This window comes from Herpailurus yagouaroundi, unplaced genomic scaffold (genome assembly GCF_014898765.1).
Source record: "Herpailurus yagouaroundi ecotype Mexico unplaced genomic scaffold, PumYag 387, whole genome shotgun sequence".
NCBI lineage: Eukaryota > Metazoa > Chordata > Mammalia > Carnivora > Felidae > Herpailurus > Herpailurus yagouaroundi.
The window spans coordinates 2,419,623-2,439,746 of NW_024412604.1; the positions used below are offsets into that span (position 1 = coordinate 2,419,623).

General features: G+C 44.4%; 1 protein-coding gene across 1 annotated transcript in view; it reads right to left on the reverse strand.

Moving 5' to 3' along the window:
• Positions 1-2,419: 2,419 nt before the first annotated feature.
• The window catches only part of RPN1 (ribophorin I), a 30,979-nt gene continuing 13,274 nt past the window's right edge, over positions 2,420-20,124 (reverse strand). The window contains exons 4-10 of the mRNA XM_040463300.1: positions 16,804-17,013; positions 14,964-15,156; positions 9,753-9,852; positions 7,959-8,097; positions 7,606-7,725; positions 4,250-4,495; positions 2,420-3,042 (exon numbers count right to left, since the gene is read on the reverse strand). Of these exons, the coding sequence (XP_040319234.1) occupies positions 2,860-3,042; positions 4,250-4,495; positions 7,606-7,725; positions 7,959-8,097; positions 9,753-9,852; positions 14,964-15,156; positions 16,804-17,013 (1,191 nt within the window). The 3' untranslated portion in view covers positions 2,420-2,859. The remainder of the gene's footprint in view (positions 3,043-4,249; positions 4,496-7,605; positions 7,726-7,958; positions 8,098-9,752; positions 9,853-14,963; positions 15,157-16,803; positions 17,014-20,124) is intronic.

Here is a 20,124-nt window from a genome sequence, read left to right on the forward strand (position 1 = left end):
GCCTCAAAGACTCACCTAAGGTCACGGTGAGTGGCCTTAACATGCAGTCGGTCTGGGGTGCCTGGGTGGCTCAGTCAGTTGGGCATCCAACTCTTGCTTTCAGTTCAGGTCAAGATCTCACGGTTCATGAAATCGAGCCCCGCGTCAGGCTCTTGGGATTCTCTCCCTCTCTCTCCCTGCCCCTCCCCAGCTCGCACTCTTTCTCAAAATAAACTTTAAAAAAAAAAAAATGGTGAATACGTTCTAAAAACACTATGCAGTCTGTCTGACTGCACGCCCCACTCTTGAGCCAACATTCTCGTGCACATCCAAGTCCTCTCCTTCCACTGTCCTTTGGACTCCTTATCTTCCCACTGCCGGAAAAACCTCTCACACTGCCCACGTCTTCTCACCTCTATATTCAGCCTCTCATTTCCCACCGGACCCTTCCCACTGGCACTGAACACACTTGAGTCTCCCTCCCCGTTCCCTCTCACAGCCTCTGACAACATCCGAAGGAAGCCTCAGCCTCGCCTGGGTCCCATTCCCATTCCCACCGCTCCACCCACACAGCGCTCGAGTCCCTGAAGGCCGATGTCGGCAACCTGCTCCCAGCACAGGCTGACCTTTCCCAGCCTTCCTGTCACATGACCACTCAGCAGTGCTTGCTCCTGCTCCTGGTAAAGTCACCCCTTCCCTTAGTTTCCATAACCTCATACGTTCCTGCTCTCTTATTTCACAGGCCAGTTCACAACCTGTGCACAGATGGGGGGCTCCAAGTGGCCACTGTGCTTTGGAGCCCTATGTTGACTTCTAGTCTCTTCTTCTTGACACCCTTCCTAGACACCCTCACCCACCACAACCTCTTACCTCGCTATTCCCACAGCCAGCTGCATGTTGAACGACCCCCACATTTATCATTTCCACACCAGGCCCCTTGGAACTTCAGGCCTAAATATCCAACTGCCCAGACATTTCCATTTGGAAGTCTCAGGCACGCCCGCCTCACCGTCTCTGTAACAGACCTCATCATCATCCTCCTCGAAATTGGTCTTTATAGACCTCCCCCTGTTAAATGAATGGCACAACCATCCCTCAACCCACCCTGCCAGTATGTCACACGCTATGTCACATGCTGATCTGTGTGTCTGGCTGATAATAGAAGAGGCCCTTATCAGGCAAAACCCTCGCCCCATCAGAGCTAGTCCAGTAATTATGCACATCCCAACTGTGATATGGTGTGCAGACGGAGTAGAACAAGAGGGGCTGACTGGGTGTGGGAGGTCATGAAAGGCCTCCCTGAAGCTACTACCTGAAAGCTGAGCAGGAACTACCTAAATGAAGACAAGGCATAAACCTCAGGCAGAGGGGCGCCCAAGTGGCTCAGTCGGTTAAACGTCCGACTTCGGCTTAGGTCACGATCTCGTGGTTCGTGGGTTCGAGCCCCGCGTCAGGCTCCGTACTGACAGCTCGGAGCCTGGAGCCCGCTTCAGATTCTGTGTCTCCCTCTCTCTGCCCCTCTGCCGCCTGCACTCTGTCTCTCGCATTGTTTCAAAAATAAATAAACGTTAAAAACAAACAAATAAAAAACCTCAGGCAGAAAGGAGAGGAGAGAAAGCATGGCATTCATCTCACACTGTCCATTACCCCACCTAGATCTCTCAGCTACACCCATGTGGGCACATGGCCACCCTTGCCCAAGGTTCTCTCCCACACCCATTTATGGCCTTCAGCAGTTTGTTCTCGGCCAAAATGCAAATCTAAGCATGTCTCATACAGTGGTTGGTCTTCCCTTGGTTTTAGCGTAAAACCAAAAGCCTCGCCAGACCTACAAAGCCTGATCTCATCTGGGCTCTCCCACCTCTGCAGCCTATGCCCTACGCTTTCAGATTCCTTTCAGGTCCTCAAGCCCTAGCCTGTCCCAAGGCCTTTGCACATGCTATGCCCCCTGCCATCTATGTAACTCCTACAGAGCCCAACTCCAAAGTCACTGCCTTAGGGAAATTGCCCAAGTCCCCTCTCGACCCAGATTGCACTGGGTACTCTCCTGTAAATACTCAGAGAACCCTGTCCCTTTTCTTCATGGGGTTTTGTCACAGTTTGTGATTATGAATTTGTATTTGATCATCTGTCCTCCATAAGAACCACCTCTACCTCATCCATCATTGTGTCCTTAGTGCCTAATATAGCATGTGATGCAAAATAGATTTAAAAAAAGAAGTTTAAAAGAGCATTCACTCCACCACTCTGTTCGATGATTACATAGTCCACTTTACCTCTGTGGCCTTAAGTGTTCTAACATGTAAAATGCAGCCAACACTTGCCATGCAAACTTGGTCTAAGAAGCAAATCCACTATTTTTCAATGAATAAAAAGCACTTGATAAAGGACTATCCTCAGAGTTAAGAAATAAGTTACGAAACTGTCACCAGAACAAACAAAATGTTCACAGTCCCTGCTTTATTTTCATTTAGCCACACACGCTTTTAAAAAAAACAAACATACACTTACAAAATACCCAAACATCAGGAATTAGAGCAAAAAACAAGGGGCTTTGGGCTGAAACAATACCCTAGGCTTCAGAACAAAGCAAAATCAATCACTACTGAAAATTTCTTTGTTCAAAACACAAAAATATTTTGTTTTTAATGGGATTTAAAGTGTTTTTCTTTCGTTTTGTTTTTGAAAAAAGGAACCCTTTAAGGACAAAAACTAAGTTTCTTGTATTGCCTGCAGCAGGGCCTGGCTTCACTTCCTTGAAGGCCTTTTGTAAAATACAGATGCCAGCATTCAGTGGTCTTGATGATCACCTCCCCCTCTTCGCCCCCAACCTGTCATCTGAAAGTGTAGCGCCCCAGGCCCACCCTGATGATGATGGGGCTACAGAGCATCTAGGATGTGGTCGATCTTGGTGACCAGCTCCTGCCGCTTTCCAGAGATGAGCTTCTCATTCTCAATGTATGTGTCTTTCTTGAGCTTGCCGGCCACCAGCCGCTCAGCTTCCACCGCAGACTTCAGCACGAGCTCCTTGACCTGTGCATCCAGCTTCTGCATCTCGCTTACCTGGCCGAGGCAAGAGCAAGGCAGAGCTTGAGAAGGGTCCTCCCACCCTCCCTCAGCAGGGCCACCACCTCCCATGCCTATAGACCCTGGAGGCCCAGGGCAGATGGACTGGCTATGGAAGGAGACAGGCCTGGCTTCAAATGCCAGCTCCACTCTCTACTCCTTCAAGATCCGACCCTGAATGTCAGCTGTAGAGGAGAGTTGTGAGGATCAAGTGGGAACAGATGGGTCACCCCCTGGCACGGTGCCAGGGACACAGCAGGTACTCAAGGTACACTCCTCCTCCTCCCTCTGGCTGGCCAAATCAGGTCCAGGGATTCAGTCAGACAAGACCAATGGCAGCGATATGGCAGAGAGACTGAACGTCTCCCCCGCTGTCACCAGCTGGGTGTGGGACTGAGGATCTCACGGTCACAATCATTCAACACAGTTATTTAGTGAGCCACAGTCCCAGGCACACTTCGAGGCTCTGGAAAAAGAGCAGCAAAGATAGACTGGGCATCTCGCCTTTGCGAAGCTGCCAGGTACTCCTTGAGCACATAAAGAAAAGCTTCAGAAAGAGGGAGGAGCCATGAAGAACACAGCAAGGAGACGGCGTGATGGGGAGCGGCATGTGGAGAGGGGGATTGTGGGAGACTAGGAGGGGCACCTCTGGCAAGGAGGGAGACTCGTCTTCATTTAAGCCAACAAGAACTCACTCACAAAGCTTGTCCCAGGCACGGTTCTCAGCACTTGACGTGCACTAACTCATTTCACACTCACAATACTGAGAGGTTAAGTACTAAGACATGAAGACGGAGGCACAGAAATTAGGTAACTTGCCCAGGTTTACAAAGCCTGCATCAGAGCCCGAATTCGAATGCGTGATTCTAAGTCTAGGTTCTTCTTAGCACACGCGAGCAGCCTGGAGCCTTGCCCAGGCTGGTCTCCAGCAGAGGAAGCAGCCGCTCTCCATGCAGGCCATGTGGACAGACAGTGACGTGGAGGCTAGAAGAGCTTTCCGATCCCAGCCCACAACCGACACCCCCAAACTTCTTGTTCCACTGTGAGGGTTGGCACCACAGGACCAGCCAGCGGTGAGCGAGAGCTGCCTGGTGTGTGCTCTACACAGAGCAGCCCCACAGTGCTCTAGCAGGTGGGGGACAATCCCTGGAAGTGTGACCAGGCGGGCAGAGAGCCAAGTGACTCCGGCATGGCAGACACTTACTTTGTCGCACAGGTCAGAGCCCTCTGTCTTCAGCCTGGACTGCAGCAATGCAATCTCACTGGTCAGGGCCTTGTGCTCTGTCTCCAGGCTCTTCTTGCCGCTGTTGAGGGTGGACACGTCCCGGGACTGCTTGTACCTATTGATGGTCTCATCAAAGTGACGGTAGAGACCTATTCTCTTGTTGACCAGGGTCAAGACTTGCTCTGTGATGCAAGCCACCTTCATCCTGGCCTCTGCGGCCGGATCCTGTGGGGGAGACATTGTGCATGACAACATCCAGGCCTGAGTCTGCCCCAACCTTCACCTTCCGAAAAGCACCCACCACCAGCTGTGCAAACGAGAAAAGCCATCTGAATCAAACCTTTGCTGACATTAAATCCACTCCAGTTCCGCAAAGGGCAGGACTGGGGACATGAGAATGAAGGAGACATTCACTTCAAAGTCCGGCAGGGCATACAGAGGGATGTGAAAAAAGATACTAATGCCAGAATACACCATGAAAGGGACAGGTGTGGTCCCAAGTGAAGAAAGAGAAGTCTCAATGCAAGTCAGGGAAGGCTTTCAGGACATTTATTATGTCTCTCTCCTTAAAACCTCCAAGAGTTTCCCAGGGCCCAAAGAATAAAGCCCAAGCTCTTTATCCTGCTATTCATGACCCTTTAGATGCGGCCCTACATACTTTCCAGCATTCTCTCTCACCATGAGTCTACTTCAAAAGTCCTAACTTGGTAGCTCAAAGGCTGAATCTGGTCTACAAATGGTTCATCTGGCCCACGATTATTTTTTTCTCAATGAATTATCAAAGCTTTAAGACAGGGAAATGTATACATAAGAAACTGATCGAATAAACTGACCCATTCACTCAATGAAGTACTCTGCAGCTATACAAAAAATAAAAAATTTTTTTTAAAAAAGGAGGAAGCTCTCTATGAACTGGTATGGGTAATTCTCAGAATGTGTTTAGTGAAAAAAAGAGGTACAGAAAATATGTACCAGTGCTATGCTTTGTGCAAGAAAGAAGAAATGAGAATTAAAACATCTGCTTATTTTTGCCAGATAAATCAGGGAGGATACCCAGAGACTGATAAAATTGGTTATCCACAAGGCAGGGTTTTACAAATTCATAACCAAAATTAAATACTTAACAGTGACAGAGAGGGAAACTACAGCAAAATTCAAACAAATAAATGAACTTAGTTATATTTCAAATGAGTTGATACAGGAAAACTAAGCCAATTACCTTGGGAACACAGTACTTTGACAAGACGTTCTCAGTCTAAAGACAAAAAGAACTACTAACGAATCCTGGAACTCTACTTGGTAGATCTGGTGTTTGTGGCAGCATGACTGCAGCAATTCTGAAACTATTTTGTGTGTTTACACAATTCAACAAATGAATAAATATATTAATGTTGGGATCCAGGAGAAAAGGAAACATGGTAGAATGAGGGACTATGGCAAGAACCCTGTGGCTTCAGAATGGAGTGAACATCGGTGTTAACTGCTATTTTAAATACGTTTCTCCTCTGTCTGCTGAAAGGCCCAGACCCAGTGATACTCCAAAAGCAATGATCACACCTAGCTCACAGATCATAGTCCCCAGGTACCATTCCACACTAAAAGGAACCAGGGCTGCCTGGAGAAAGTGCAGGATATGCCTGGAACATGCTGTTGTGCCTGACAATAAGGAAGTGCTCAAAAAAATGATGAGACATGAAAAAAAGTCCAATCAAGAACAATTAGAGCATCAAAGGAAGTAGTGCCAGTGGACAGCAGCCCATAGAATAAGGTAAGGCGCAAGTCAACACAAGCAACTAGCCAACCAGGAAGAAAAGCCTTCCCTACAGCACAGTGCCCGCAAAAGGAATCACAGTTTTTCAACCACCACATAACAGACTCAGACAAGAATCAATGGTAAATGCTCTAATGGGTGAATGTATATGAGGGTATTTACATAGCCTCAAACAAATCATATATTAATTGCAAAGAGAAAAACAGTAACTTTAACATGAAGAAATCAGGCAGACATCAAGTTAGCCCAATAAGGAGAGTTAACATCCCCAGCACTGGGACCAGCTGACATCAGGTACCCCTGATGTGATGCGCCGCAGACACAGCAGCACTTAAGTGCATTCCTACCAAAAATGCAGGGTCTGAATTTAATCAGGGAGAAACATACGATACACCTAAGGGACGTCCTACCAAACTGGTCTCTACACGCCAAATACGTCATGGTCATTAAAGACAAAGAGAGGCGGTGGAGCTGTTCCAGGTTAAAGGAGTCTAAGGAAATGTGACAACTAAATGCAACGTATGATCCTCAGCTGGATTCTGGAGGAAGAAAAACAATTGCTAAAAATGTCACCGTCACTGGGACCATCAGCCAAATCTGAACAGAGCTTGCATGCTGGTTAACAGTGTTATGGCAATGTAACATTTCCTCAATTTGATCATCATACTGTGGTTCTATTAAGAGAATACCCTTGTCCCTAAGCTACACGCACACTTAAGTACTCAAGGAGGGGAAGGATAAAAACGTCTGCAACTTACTCTCGAATGGCCCAGGAAAAATAATTATATATAAAGAGACAGGCCAACGTTAATTGCTAGGTCTACGTAAAGAGTATACAAGTTATTTTTACTACACTTGCAAAATTTCCCTAACAGTAGAATTATTTTAAAGCAAAGTTTAAAAACAACAAAAGCAGGGGCACCTGGCTGGCTTAGTCAGTGGAACACGTGACTCTTAATCTCAGGGTTGTGACTTGAAACCCCATGTTGGGTGGAGTCTACTGAAAATAAAATTTAATAAATATATATATAAAAAAAATTCAGCTTTTAAACTTAAAAAAACAGGGCTATTTTGTAATAAAACCTAGACTCAGCCCTTCCGTCTGACTAGATTTGTTAGTAGCTGCCTCACTGGGCAGCCTCACCAGTCTATGGACCAGCCAGATCAACATCTTTGCTGCCCCTCATGGGTTCCACTCAAGCCCTTCCTGTTGTCGCACAAACTGTTCCTTCCAGCTGAATGCCCTTCTCCGCCTTCTCTGTCTGTCACCGCCTCAGGGTAGTCCCACCACCGAAACACACACCTCCAGCTGCCCTGTTTCCACAGTACTCACCTGTCAGTAGCACCTGCCTCATTTAACACAGCGCGCTCTGTGATCGCAGTAAGAACAAGGTGTCTCTTTTCATGGTAAGGGTTAGCAGAGGCCACAGGCAGGGACAAGGCTTCTGGGGGACAGGGTTCTGCCTTGAACTTGTTCAAAGGACTGGTGCTCAGAAAAGCTAATGAAACACATGACCAAGGGTGCAAGATGACTAGCAAATGTAGGGGGAAAGCCAAAGGGTACCTTTGTGATGGAGAAGTCCAGCCTGACATAGATGATGACGGTGAAGAACAAGATGTAGAACGCAGCCACCACCAGCAGCGGCTCCTGCAGCATTAGCACCTTGTTGAACGTGTAGTGGACCTAGAAGAGAGAACGAGGAAGACGGGCTCTGACAGTCTGCATGGACGCTGGGGACAACACAGGGGCCTCAGCAGGCCAACGATTATCCAGGCTGCCCCACCTACCCACAGAGGGGACTGTGCTCAAACCCCTACAGCCCAAGGAAGGAAAGATAAAGACAGCAAGTCCCTGGCCCCCAGGACCTCACACTCTGAGGAGGAAGGCCCAGAAGGCAGAACTGTGGAGCCACTTACCACGATGTCCTGAATGTGCTGTTCCACCAGATTTTTCTTATAGGCAACAATCACAGGGCGGCCAAATGTGTCCAGGTAGGTGTAGTGCAGCTCATCTGGGGCACGGCTGATTTCATAGGGACTGTCAACTTGGATGTTCCTGGACGCAGGTAGGAATGAAATACAGCCTTAGACAAACTGCACTGATCTACGTACGAGGTTTATTTAGGGTTGGAGAATTCTAAAGCTCAAGAGGACTTTCACGGTCATGAAGTTCACACTCCACTCTGCTCCCCTCCCGGCACCAGGGACCACCAGACCTCCCGAGACAGCTAACCCGCTGCCAGAAAACCCTGAGTATCAGACCACTTTCCTGCCGAGGCAACAACCATCCCCCTGCACCTTGTACTTGCTAGTCCTCGCCAGTGCTGGCCAACCCCTCGGAGTCACATAGCCCACACAGCCCTCCTGCTCATTCCACCCAACAAGAGCCTCGCCGGGACTTGAAGAGGCCCCTGAGAAGTTACTTCGAAGTACCTTCTCTTCACATGACTGAGGACTTCTTATAAGGTATAGTGGGACAGGCCCTGTTTTTGTCTGCCTGGATCCATTCTCCCTCCTCCAGGCTCTCACACTCTAGTTTTGCTAAAACTCCCCATCCCCCATGGAATGTCTTCCACAGCAGGAACAATCAAGGTGACTCTCTCTGGTGATCAGAGTGGACACATGACCTGAGAGGCCAAGCAGATGCTCCCCTTTGAAATGAACCCAGAGCAAAGTGACACAAATATGCACATAGGTATTTGTCACTCATGCCAAGGGCGGGTCCCCTGTGAACATCCATCATCTATGGATGGATCCATCCACCCGGTTTCCACCAACTGGATTCCCAGAGACTCTCTGGATCTGCAACTTACGCTGCCATTTTATTAGAGATGCCTTACCCTTCAAATGCAGTCCTTTCTGCTTCAATTGGCCAACGACTGCCTACCGTTTTAAGCACAGAACCCTAATACACCACCAGGACCGCCCTTTCTGAACCTGGTCTGATGGGCCCGGGATAAAACAGAGCCATTACTCCATTGCTTTTCTTTTTTTTTTTTAATTTTTTTAATGTTTATTATTTATTTTTGAGAGAGATAGAAAGAGTGCAAGCAGGGGAGGGGCAGAGAGAGAGGGAGACACAGAATCCGAAGCAGGCTCCAGGCTCTGAGCTGACAGCACAGAGCACAACGTGGGGCGTGAACCCACGAAATGTGAGATCATGACCCGAGCCGAAGTCACATGCTTAACCGACTGAGCCACCCAGGCGCCCCCACTGCTCTTCTTTTTTATAGTAACACAGCACAAGCGCTACCTGGCTGTCCTGACTCTGCATTTTGTCCTCTTACAGATCATCCCATCCCCTCTGGAGGCTGCACCTGTCACACACAGGGACTCTGTTTGGGGAATAGGTTTCGTAAACAGGGGCACCTGGGTGGCTCAGTCGGTTAATCGTCCAACTCTGACTTCAGCTCAGGTCATGATCTCACAGTTCATGAGCTTGAACCCCGCATCGGGCTCAATGCTATCAATGCAGAGCCCACTTCAGATTTTCTGTACCCCCCCCCCCGCCTCCCCCCCGCCTCTTCCTCACTTGCACTCTCAAAAATAAATACATCTTTAAAAAAAAGAAAGAAAGTCCCTACAGGCCTCTCAGTCAAAGGTATGTACTGAGCACCTATTCTACACCCCTAGGACACAGCTTCCCCTTGAAGTACCACAAGGCCACCACCAGAGAAATGGGAAGCCAAGGAAAGGAACAGTCATACTCACTTGGCCCCCTCAGGCAAGATGATCTTCACTGTCAGAGAATCTATCACTTGCTCATCAAACACATGGTCCACAAACCTCATCTTCAGTGCATACTGGTCACCTGAAGAAAGAGCAAATACACGCAGTGATGTGAAAAACAGAGAAAATGGCACAGGAGCTAGAGGGATGCAGAGGGTATGGACGCTCTCATCTTCCAGAGAGGAATGAACAGATGCCATCTGAAGTTAACGGACAAGGAGACTCTGGGAGACAGAGGTGTGGTGGCAGCATGGTTTTGGGTCTTCACCAATTTCTACAGAAAGAGCAACAAGATGGCAAAACCAAAACCCCACGGAACATACTTACAACAAAACTGGATAAACTAGGGATCTCCACAAACCCCAAAACACAGAGGAGTCACAAAACACCAACAGTCACACAACCTGCACATTATTAGTAAGGCCACCAGTGTCTGTAGAGGAGGAAGAAGGAACCAACAGGGCAAGTGACAGACCTGAGAAGAGAAGAGCCCCAAACAAGACATATTCACTAGAGAGCGAAGCAGGCCAGCTGGAGAAGAGCGGCCAGAGCTCTGAGTCCTCCTCCCCCGGTCCCACATAGCAGAGAGCAAAATGGGCCCACAGACCTGCCAGTCTAGAGGCATCTAGCCCCTGAGAACTTGGAAAAGCTATCAGAGCTCCCCTCCAAGGACAGCACCATACACGGAGGAAAACAAAATCAAGCCTAACAGGAAAAACAGAGCTACAGGACACCGAGCCAGGGCAGGCTCCGAAAGCAAGCCACCATTTTTCATACTACATTAAATCAAATGTGCAGTTATGATACTTCGTCTTAATTGCTCACATTAAAAATGAGCAACAGGGGGCGCCGGGCTGGCTCAGTCAGAAGAGCATGCCACTCCTGATCTCGGGGTTGTGAGTTCGAGCCCCACACTGGGTACAGAGATTACTTAACTGAATAAATAAATAAATAAAAGAAAAACTTTAGGGGAAAAAATGAGCAACAAAAAAGGATAAGGGTGTCCCTCAGCCTTAGAGTAAGTTATGTTTTTAAAAATTACGAAAAAAGACAACATCCCTACAGAAAATGAAAACATGCCAGAAATTCATGCCACAAAACTAATCAAAACTGTTCCTGCTTTTTAAAAACAGGCTAATGTTAAAGGTATTCTAAAAATGACACAAGTCGTGAAAAAGTAACATAAAGAAGAATTCTAGGGGCGCCTGGGTGGCGCAGTCGGTTAAGCGTCCGACTTCAGCCAGGTCACGATCTCGCGGTCCGGGAGTTCGAGCCCCGCGTCAGGCTCTGGGCTGATGGCTCAGGGCCTGGAGCTTGTTTCCGATTCTGTGTCTCCCTCTCTCTCTGCCCCTCCCCCGTTCATGCTGTGTCTCTCTCTGTCCCAAAAATAAATAAACATTGAAAAAAAATTAAAAAAAAAGAAAAAAAAAGAATTCTAGAAATTCAGAAATGACAACTCAGAAAAAAATTTAGGAAATAACCTTTAGAAATTAAAAAAACTGTCTTAGAAATGAAGGCTAAGCTAGAAAGAACAGGAGTGAATAAACACAACAGGTAATGTCTTCTAATAAATCAAAAGTAAAAGGAAGCAAAGTTTTCAATGAAGGAACGATTCAAGAGAAATTGCCAAATATTAAAAACAGGCAAAGACTCTGGGGCGCCTGGGTGGCTCAGTCGGTTAAGCGGCCGACTTCGGCTCAGGTCACAATCTCACGGTCCGTGAGTTCAAGCCCCACATCGGGCTCTGTGCTGACCACTCAGAGCCTGGAGTCTGTTTCAGATTCTGTGTCTCCCTCTCTCTCTGACCCTCCCCCGTTCATGCTCTCTGTCTCAAAAATAAATAAATGTTAAAAAAAAAAAAATTTTTTTTTTTAAATAAAAAAAACAGGCAAAGACTCAACATAAAAATAATCGGGAGCGCCAAAGGAAAAAACTTACAAAAAGGTTTAAAACTGTAAGTTGAAAAACCATAATGCAGACCCAAGAATAGCAACCCAGAGCAACCACTGCCAAGATGTGTTCTAGTAGAAGTATTAGGATTTTTTTTTTAATGTTTACTTTCGAGAGACAAAGCGTGAGCAGGGTGGGGCAGAGAGAGAGGGCGACATTGAATCTGAAGTAGGCTCCAGGCTCCGAGCTATCAGCACAGAGCCCAACATGAGGCTTCAACCCACAAACCATGAAATCATGACCTGAGCCAAAGTCAAGACGCTTAACTGATGGAGCCACCCAGACGCCCCAAAAGTATTAGATTCTAAAGAAAGAATCCCTTTCAATATTTAAGACTTAGAAGGGAAGTGACTCACAGAGGGGAAAAATTAAATCATCAGATTTTGACAGCAACACTTTATACCAATAAAAGTGTGTAACACATGTAAGATACTCCAGGAAAGATGTGTAAGCCAAGGATTTTATTTTTATTTATTTTTTTTTAATTTTTTTTTCAACATTTATTTATTTTTGGGACAGAGAGAGACAGAGCATGAATGGGGGAGGGGCAGAGAGAGAGGGAGACACAGAATCGGAAACAGGCTCCAGGCTCTGAGCCATCAGCCCAGAGCCCGACGCGGGGCTCGAACTCACGGACCGCGAGATCGTGACCTGGCTGAAGTCGGACGCTTAACCGACTGCGCCACCCAGGCGCCCCAAGCCAAGGATTTTATATTCATCAAAGTGACTCATATGCACAAAAGGCACAACCTGTTAACATGTAAGAACTCATTCCTACAAGCCCTTCCTAAGGAATCTACTAGAGAAGGAGCTTCATATCATCAAAATGAATAGAGACCTATCAGTCGATGTAAAAACTGACATGGTGAGCATTAACTACACTTACTGCAGAGCTAAGACCAGAGTTAAAAGTGGGGAGGTATGCTGTGTAACAGCTATTTGTTCTGATGATATATACATAGTATATATGCAGCACACCAAAAAATGGGGTAGAGGGGCACCAGAGTGGCTCAGTCAGTTGAGCATCCAACTTTGGCTCAGGTCATGACCTTATGGTTTGGGAGTTCGAGCCCCATATTGGGCTGGCTGCGGTGAGTTAGCACAGAGCCCACTTTGGATCCTCTGTCCCCTTCTCTCTCTGCCCCTCTCCCATCTGCTTTCTCCCTCTCTTTCTCTCTCAAAAATAATAAACATTTAAAAACCTAAAAAAAAAATGGGGCAGAATGGGGAGAGGATATTCCAAAAATAAATAAATAAATAAACTAACTCTTTTCAGTAACCATATTGGAAGTGGCAGTGTGATCGTTTTTATTCTGAGACTGTTGTGTAGCAGGTGTGGGATAAAACAATTGTGGAATGCTCTAATTCTGTCACCTTCTCTGTCCTTCAGAACAAGAATTCTCAGTATGGAACTAAGTACAGATATAACAGGAACAAAATCCCTATAGCTCATACTATTAAGTAACTATAAAACTTCATAAATTTGTTTATACAAAGACATAATATATACTTAACTCCATTAACTGAAAAGGCCTAGAAAAAAAAAATTTTTTTTTTTAATTTTTTTTTTCAACGTTTATTTATTTTTGGGACAGAGAGAGACAAAGCATGAACGGGGGAGGGGCAGAGAGAGAGGGAGACACAGAATCGGAAACAGGCTCCAGGCTCTGAGCCATCAGCCCAGAGCCTGACGCGGGGCTCGAACTCACGGACCGTGAGATCGTGACCTGGCTGAAGTCGGACACTTAACCGACTGCGCCACCCAGGCGCCCCGAAAAATTTTTTTTAAGTTTATTTATTTTTGAGAGAGAGAGAGCAAGCGAGCATGCACGTAAGTGGGGGAGGAGCAGAGAGATGGGGGAAAGAGAGAATCCCAAGCAGGCTGCACACTGTCAGCATGGAGCTCAACGTAGGGCTTGAACTCATGAACTGTGAGATCATGACCTGAGCCGAAATCAAGAGTCAGATGCTTAATTGACTGATACACCCAGGCGCCCCGAAAAGGCCTAGAAATTGACCAAACTAAGCACAATGAACATTCCTAGTTCTCAGGTTGTGGTCTTAAAACGCCCTTTTCCACAAGAAGAAACCAGAGCTTTAAAGAGAAAGAGCTGATTCCAGGTCTGGGACAGAAAATAAACAAGTTGAGGAGTGCCTGACTGGCTCAGTCAGAAGAGCATGCAACTCTTAATCTCAAAGTTGTGAGTTTGAGCCACACTCTGGGTGTAGAGATTACTCAAATAAATAAAACTTAAAAAAAAAAAAAACAAGAAATGAAAATATACAAGTTGAACCAAGAATGTCTTTTCATAAGACAGCAAAGAAGGTTAACAGCTATCAATTTGCAAGAAATACAGAAGATACAGGAATACACTGAATAATATAGGAATAATACAGGAACAGCATTTTGAGTAAGCAGTCAGCAAAATCCAGACTGGAGACTACACTACAAGTGGCTCAAGTTCTTCAACAGATAAACTGTATTCAACACACACACACACACACACACACACACACACACACAGAGGAGGGACTGTGGATTATTAGAGACTAATAAGACATCGAATTTTTTGAAAGGGCAAGACTAAAGTAGATTATCTAGAGAAGTACACTTGGGTGATAAAGCTATGAAGAAAGTCAAGAAAGTGGTTACCAAGAGTCAGGATGGTAACTACGGTTGTGGGGAAGGAAGAGGTACATGGAGAGCCTTTTGGCTGGCTGGCAAAATTCAACTTCTTGACCTGAGTGGTGTTTACAAGGTGTTCTAGTCATTTACTGAGCTATACATCTGTTTTGTATGGTTCTCTACATTCAATTTTGTGTTTAAAAGGTTTTAAAAAGAAAGACTTGAAGAAAATATGGCCAAATCATTATAATGATTAGTTCTGGGTGCTCGCATAAAAGTGCTTATTATTCTGAGTTTTCCTTAATTTTTTAAATACCTCAAATTAAAAAAAACTTACACAGCTCTGTCTTATGATGGAACCGGGGGTTAGAAGAGGATTTTGACTAGGCTGTGTGAACTATTATATGCAGGCATTACTTTTACAACAGTAATTTATCTCCACCCATGAAAAGTTGTTTCTGCTATCCAAAAAATGCCTTCCAAAAAATGATAATTCTCTCTTCCCATCAAAAACGACTGGTAATTCTCAAAACAAACGAACACCAGTAGGAACAAAAATGCAGGAAATGGAAGATAATGATAGTCTCTCCCCTAAGCACTAAGTACTAAAGACTGACCCAAATTATAGAGGTACTCATAGCTTGGGAGGTTGTAGCCAACAATGTAATGAGTCTTCCACCCGCCAAACAGAGGGAAGCGAGGCCGGATTTCCATCTCTACAGAGTCGTCCAAAATAAGGAGGTGGCTGGTGGAAACGTTGCCAATCTCATCCCGGTAGTAAACATCCTGGGCAGCAGCAGGGAGGATGGTCTGCAAGAGAAGGGACATGCCTGAAAGCCTCCAGAAACTTACTCACAGGAGATGATCCTAATGACAAAAAAGATTTTCTACACCAAGAGCCTCCTTGTAGCAATATTTAATTAAAACAGTCCCCAAACTGGAAACAACCTAAAAAGAAGTCTAACTACCATCCCCACACCCAAGGCTTCAAAATTTCTAGATATCGTAACTATTTCTCAATCATGGTAAATAGCCAAATTCTCCTGAACAATAAATAATGAAGAGAATTGTAAATACCTTTATGAATACTAAACGATTAATACAAAGATAAAAATAATCTTTAAACTACTCTGCAGGGAGAGAAACATAAAAATGGAAGAAATTACATCAAATCGCTAGGTGGCAGGGTTATGGAGGGTTTCTCCACCTCTTTCCCGTGGCTTCCAAATCTGTAAGTATCTTTTCGTAATCAGGAAGAAATAATGCTAACACTTCCATTCACATAATGAGCCCTTCTATAAAACAGAAGAACAGCTGACCCTTGAACAACATGAGTAATTCATAAACTGCATGAGTCCACTTATATGTGGATTTTTTTCAGTAAATACAGTACTTAAATGCCATGTTCTCTTCCTTATGATTTTCTTAATATTTTTTTCTCTAGCTTACTTTGCCATAAGAATGTAGTATGTAATTAATACATACAACATACCAAACAATGTCATAATGGACTGTTTATGTTATCAGGAAGGCTTCCAAAAAACAGGAGGCTATAAGTAGTTAAATTTTCAGAGAGTCAAAAGTTATACACAGACTTTCAACTGTGTGGGGGGCTAGCACCCCTAACGTCTGTGTTTCTCAAGGGGGTTTTCTTTTTTTTTTTTTTTTAACGTTTATTTATTTTTTGAGACAGAGAGAGACAGAGCATGAACGGGAGAGGGTCAGAGAGAGGGAGACACAGAATCTGAAACAGGCTCCAGGCTCTGAGCTATCAGCACAGAGCCCGACACGGGGCTCGAACTCACGATGTGAGATCATGACCTGAGCCGAAATCGGACACTCAACTGACTGAGCCATCCAGGCGCCCCTCAAGGGGGTTTTCAACTGTGCATGTTTTCAGCTTTCCACTGTACACGCTCTTATTTACAAGACAAAAAATACATACGACTTCATATGCAATATAATCACGTATCTTTTTAAAAGAGCATTATAAAAGAAAAAAGAAATATTAAAATATGAGCAATAGTAATGTCTGGGTGGTGGTTTGGTCTTCCTTTTTCTATTATTCAAGTTTTCTTTTAAAAACATGGCCTACTTTAGGGCACCTGGCTGGCTCAGTCATTGGAGTATGCGACTCTTGACTGCAGGGTTATGAGAGTAAGACCCATGGTGGGTGTAGATATTATTTAAAAATAAAATCAAAAAAACCCCCAAAAACAACAAAAAATAAATAAACAAAATCATTAAAAAAACAAACAAACACGTGGCCTACATATACAAATGGGGGCACTTTTTTTTAAAGATTCTTTCTGCTGGTTCTAACACTGTGAGCTCAACTACCTGAACACCAAACAATCCCAAACAACGGTCAATATTCAGATACTTTAAAAAAGCAAAAGAAAGGGCAGATATGATAAAATGATACTTTCTCCCACTGTCTGGTTGAAGACCCCATACCTTAAATGAGCGGATGGAGGCTATTCCACTATCTGGCTGTCTCTGGTAATCATAGCGTGAAAAGGGCCCCTTCAGCACAGCCCCTGTATGCTTCAAGTCCACATTTTCTTCCACAGCAATGTTACCCCAGTGAGAGACCTCGATGACTCGGGTCATGCTGGTGATGGTCAGGAAAGGGCTGTTGTTCTCATAATGTACTTTAAAAGTATCCTATAAAGGAAGGAAACACGTGACAAATGAATCAATACTAGTTTCAAATAAACTGGAGACAATCCATGTATCAGCAACAGAATGGTTAAATTATGGTATATCTACTGTGGGCCACATTCTAAAATGATGCTTACTAGGACTTTTTACTGGCATAGGGAAATAAACATTCAGGATATATTATTAAATAGAAAAATAGGATACACAAAATTGCTTTAGGTTCCAACATAAGTATCATTTGTGGTCTTTTTTATTTTGTTTTGTTTTTAATATGAAATTTATTGTCAAACTGGTTTCCATACAACACCCAGTGCTCATCCCAACAGGTGCCCTCATTACCCATCACCCACCCTCCCCATCATTTGTATTTTAAAAACAAAAACTTCTATGCTCCACTCATCTTATAGCCACCATATGAGTAAAAGGACAAAAAAAAAAAAAAAAAAAAAAAACTGGAATGAAATACATGAGAATCCCAAGTAACAGTTATAGATTATTTCTTTCTCCTTGTACGTTCTATTTGCAAAACTTCTACAATGAGCTTTTTAAGTTGCCTTTTAAATAATTTTTCCAGTTTTAACATAAAATGAAACCTTAAACTATAATAAAGAAAAAGTGTGACTAGGTAATATTCATGATCTAATAAAGACATGATCTCTACCCAATGAGCTAGCAAATAACCTCAAAACTGAGGATGATTCATAACATTACTGAATTTTTCTAGCACATAAGAAGACTTATACAGAAAAGTTCATGGAAGACTTTTTCAGCTAACACGTATGGAGCTAACACGTTATCTGGTAGTCACTTTTATGAGCTCTAAACAAATGTATAATCATTAATGCTCAAAACAACAGTGAGGTACTACCCATCTCATTTTACAAATTAAAAAAACCGAGGCCCAGCAGTTTTAACATATTCAAGGTCGTAAATGAATCTAAGTGGCAATACTAAGTCTTCGGGTCTTCAACTCTGTAGTTCTGGCTCCACACTCCTCCACAGTAAATACTGCCTCCCAATGACATCTCAGAGAATTAAAGGAAATACTTTTGGCAATTCCTCCTCCACTTTGCCAATTTCACCACTGAAATTAGTATTAATTCCTCCCAATCACTAAGTAATATAAATGCCCCTCTATGAATACACACCTGGAACCTTAAAAAATGGTATCTAAAAGGACAGAAGGATCAGAAAAATACCCTTCTTCCCCAGAAGACCATGAAAAGGACACTGTATTCATTCTCATATATCCTACTACTTTATTCACTCATTCTAGGACTGGATTTTTAAAAGTTCAATTTCATCCATATCGTATTATTTAATGCCAATAGTGACAAGGGTGCAAGGAAACCAGCAGTTTCTGACTGCTGATGCCATGATAAATTGGCTTAACCTTTTGAAAAACCACTTGGCAATATACATCAATCAAAAGATTTTTAGGGGCACCTGGGTGGCTCAGTCAGTTAAGCATCTGACTTCAGCTCAGATCATGATCCGGCGGTTTGTGAGTTTGTGCCCCACATCAGGCTTTCTGCTGTCAGCATAGAGCCAGCTTCAGATCCTCTGTGTCAGCCTCCCCGCCCCCCCCCCGCTCCTCCCCCACTCGTGCGTGTGGATGCCCTTTTTCAAAAATAAACATTCAAAAAAAACATTTTTAAATGTTCATATGCCTTAATTCGAAAACTTTTACTTCAGAAAATCTATCCTATGGCTGACAAACACATGAAAAGATGCTCAACACCCAACATGAGGGAAATGCAAATAACTATAATCAGGTATCACCTCACAACTCTTGAGAAAGGCTAAACTCAACAACACAAGAAACAGGTGTTGGTGAGAATGCGAGAAAAGGGAACCCTTGTGCGTGCACTGTTGGTGGGAACGCAAACTGGTGCATCCACTCTGGAAAACAGTGTGGAGGTTCCTCAAAAAGCTAAAAACAGAACTACATTATGATCCAGCACTACTGAAACTACGGGGTACTCACCCCAAAAATACAAAAACACCAATTCAAAGGGATACATGCACCTCTATGTTTATAATAGCCAAGATATGGAATCAGCCCAAGTGTCTGTCAACCAATGAATGGATGAGATGTGGTATACACATACACAACATAACATAGTGCTTAGCAAAATAAGTCAGCGAGAGCAAAACACAAAACAATCTCTCTCTCTCCTTTTGAGAAGAAGGGCACTGCCAGCACAGAGACCCATGCGGGGCTTGAACACACAAACCATGAGATCATGACCCAAGCCGAAGTTGGATGCTTAACCAACTGAGCCACCCAGGCACCCCAAGAAACAGGTTCTTAACTATAAAGAACTGGTGGCTATCAGAGTGGAGGAGGGTGGGGGGATGGGTTAAATAGGTGAAAGTGATTAAGGAGTACACTGGATGCAATGAGCACTAGGTGTTGCATGGTTGAATCACTGCATTGTACTCCTGAAACGAATACTACACCATATGTTATCTAACTGGAATTAAAGTAAAAACTTTAAAAGAGGGGCGCCTAGGTGGCTCAGTCAGTTTAGTGTCCCACTTCGGCTCAGATCACAATCTCACGGTTCGTCAGTTCGAGCCCCGCATCAGGCTCTCTAGCAGCGTGGAGACTGCTTCAGATTCTCTCCCCTCTCTCTCTGCCTGTCCCCTGCTCTCTCTCAAAAATAAACATTTAAAAGAAAATCTATCCTGACAATATATAAAAAGTTATATGCAAAGATATTAACGTTATAGTATTAAACTTCTTTTTTTTTAGGGGCGCCTGGGTGGCGCAGTCGGTTAAGCGTCCGACTTCAGCCAGGTCACGATCTCACGGTCCGTGAGTTCGAGCCCCGCGTCAGGCTCTGGGCTGATGGCTCGGAGCCTGGAGCCTGTTTCCGATTCTGTGTCTCCCTCTCTCTCTGCCCCTCCCCCGTTCATGCTCTGTCTCTGTCTGTCCCATAAATAAATAAAAACGTGGAAAAAAAAATTAAAAAAAAAAAAAAAACTTCTTTTTTTTTAAAATTCAAGTTAGTTAACATACAGTGTAGTAGTGGTTTCAGGAGTAGAACCCAGTGATTCATCACTTACATATAACACCCAGTGCTCGTCCCAACAAGTGCCCTCCTTAAT